Genomic DNA, 2,756 nt, shown 5'->3' with positions numbered 1-2,756 from the left:
CTTTTATCAAATATTAATTAAAAATAATAACTTTTGTTAGTCACTACTTCTCGTGACAACCAAATTAGCCACATGAACATGAAGAAGCAGATCATCTTTGTCTATTTCCTCTTCACTTTTAAGTTTTAAGAACAAAAAAGAATTTTATAACATAAAGATTAGAATGCAACTGAAAAGGACAATTCACAAGATCTGTTAGCTGGTTACGCAAATAATAAATGTTTTCTTCCTTATTATTATTGTTGAAAGGATAAAATATTGTGCCGTGAAGAATAAAACGATACACAAACTTTTCAAAGCGCGTACTCATTCAATTTTTGCCAAGTAAATCCTACGTACTACTTATTAGAAAATGATCTTTCATACCCATATATTCGACAGTGACGAGCCGTTTTTCTGTTTATCTTTTTAATTATCAGCACAGGGGAAAACCATCATATATCAATTAATTTCATGGTTCATTTATTTTACGATATAATTTTAAATTTTTTTATCATTTTGATCCTACTCCTTGGTTTTGGGATTATATCAAGTGCTGTATTATTACACTCAAATTTATGTTCTCAAGTATTACATTCAAGAATTGTAACTTTGTTGCTTATGTTTGTGATTGAAATTGGAGATGACAGAAAGATTAACTCTCATATATTGGCAACGTAAGACACATAAAAGGGAAGAAAATGTCTAATTCTTTCATTAAACTTTAATATCGGCAAGGAGAAGTACATCAATGAATATTATAACAAAATATTATTAAAGCGTAAATATTTTTCTCATGCATAAACTTTTGACAAAAACCAATTCAGAATTATATTGCAAGTGCAACAAATTAAATAAAATAGTATATATGAGGAACACTATAATATGATTGATATAATAAAGTTTCATGCATTGCATGCAACGTAAAAAGCACTCAGTGGTGAAATCCAATGCCACCACCTCCACCAGCTCCGCCACCGCCGCCAAATCCGCCACCAGCTCCCCCACCAGCTCCTCCACCAAACCCACCTCCTGCTCCTCCGCCAAATCCTCCACCTCCACCTCCACCTCCACCTCCACCTCCACCTCCTCCGAAGCCACCACCAGATCCCCCTCCAATACCACCACCGAAACCTCCACCTTTACCAAATCCTCCTCCAACACCGCCACCTGAGCCTCCTCCAACACCGCCACCAAAACCACCACCTTTGCCAATTCCTCCTCCAAGGCCACCACCCTTTCCAAATCCACCACCAACACCACCACCTAAACCACCACCTTTTCCAAAGCCGCCACCAGCACCGCCACCTAATCCTCCCCCTTTGCCAATTCCACCTCCAAGTCCACCACCCTTTCCAAACCCACCACCGGCACCACCACCAATTCCATGTCCTCCACCAACACCACCGCCAAGTCCTCCACCTTTTCCAAAACCACCACCGGCACCACCACCGGCACCACCACCGTGTCCACCACCAAGACCTCCACCCTTTCCAAATCCGCCACCGGCACCGCCACCGAACCCATGTCCTCCACCAAGACCACCACCTTTTCCAAAGCCGCCACCACCACCAAGTCCTCCACCCTTCCCTATTCCACCACCAATGCCATGTCCTCCACCAAGTCCACCACCGTGTCCACCACCAAGTCCTCCACCGTGTCCACCACCAAATCCTCCACCGGCACCACCACCAATGCCATGTCCTCCACCAAGCCCTCCACCACCGCCAGCACCACCACCATGTCCGCCACCAAGACCTCCACCCTTCCCAAATCCACCACCGGCACCGCCACCAATGCCATGTCCTCCACCAAGCCCTCCACCACCACCAGCACCACCACCAGCACCACCGCCTCCACCAAATCCTCCACCCTTACCTATTCCACCACCAATCCCTCCTCCTTTACCAAACCCACCACCAACACCTCCTCCAAGTCCATGTCCCCCACCGCCACCTGCACCCCCACCAAAGCCTCCTCCACCTCCAGCCCCACCGCCTGCACCACCTCCAAAGCCACCCCCAAAACCACCACCAGCTCCTCCACCACCACCAAACCCTCCTCCAAAACCACCTCCCTTTCCAAATCCGAAGTTCTTCTCCTCATTCACACTCGCCACATTCCTTGCAACCACAACATTGGCCACAAAAGCATTAACACACAGCAACAGCAACACTGCTGCAACTCTTTTGTCAACTCGTACCATTTTTCTTCGATCACTGACACACACACTCTTCAATGTTTGTTCTCCAATCCTCGTTGGGGATGAGAGTAGTGAAGTCTCCTTTAAGCATGAAGAGGATTTTATAAGCGAATACCCCACAGCTTGCATTAATGGAGTCTCAACTGCTAACTGCTTCCAGCATTTAATGAAAATAGCGCTGTTATAATTGTAGCACAATTATTCACGTACCGTTTGGTGCACCTGCTTTTCACACGAAAGGAAAAACTCTCTTCAACATTATTCAAAAACCATGTACTCTGCAATTTGAGACTTCTTCACATGCCTATAGCTACGTTGCTACTTGCCATTTAATTTATACACCATGTTCCCTCTTCTCCAATTGGCCATTGCCCAAGTTAGGCATTGCCACCAAGTTTTGTTCTGCTCTTTTTAAAGTAAAAATTATTTTAAATGTTTTAAAAATATATTAAAATATTTTAAATTTTAAAATTTAAGTGATATCTTTTATATATAAAATATACTTAAAAAAATAACCATCTTACCTATATATAAAATAACAACCACTAATGTACAATATATATTAAAATATAAA

The 2,756-nt window shown here is 43.3% G+C and overlaps 1 protein-coding gene across 1 annotated transcript; it reads right to left on the bottom strand.

Annotated features, from left to right (window-relative positions):
• Nucleotides 1-673: 673 nt before the first annotated feature.
• LOC112776840 (uncharacterized) lies at nt 674-2,542 on the bottom strand. The gene has a single exon (XM_025821103.3). It carries the CDS (start codon nt 2,309-2,311, stop codon nt 914-916), a length of 1,398 nt encoding a protein of 465 aa, XP_025676888.3. The 5' UTR covers nt 2,312-2,542; the 3' UTR covers nt 674-913.
• Between the last annotated feature and the right edge of the window lie 214 nt (nt 2,543-2,756).

This window comes from Arachis hypogaea, chromosome 19 (genome assembly GCF_003086295.3).
Source record: "Arachis hypogaea cultivar Tifrunner chromosome 19, arahy.Tifrunner.gnm2.J5K5, whole genome shotgun sequence".
Lineage (NCBI taxonomy): Eukaryota > Viridiplantae > Streptophyta > Magnoliopsida > Fabales > Fabaceae > Arachis > Arachis hypogaea.
This window is presented reverse-complemented; position numbering and strand designations above follow the sequence as displayed.

Coding starts and splice junctions, on each gene's coding strand:
- LOC112776840 (XM_025821103.3), bottom strand. CDS start 2,311: ATGCAAGCTGTGGGGTATTCGCTTATAAAATCCTCTTCATGCTTAAAG.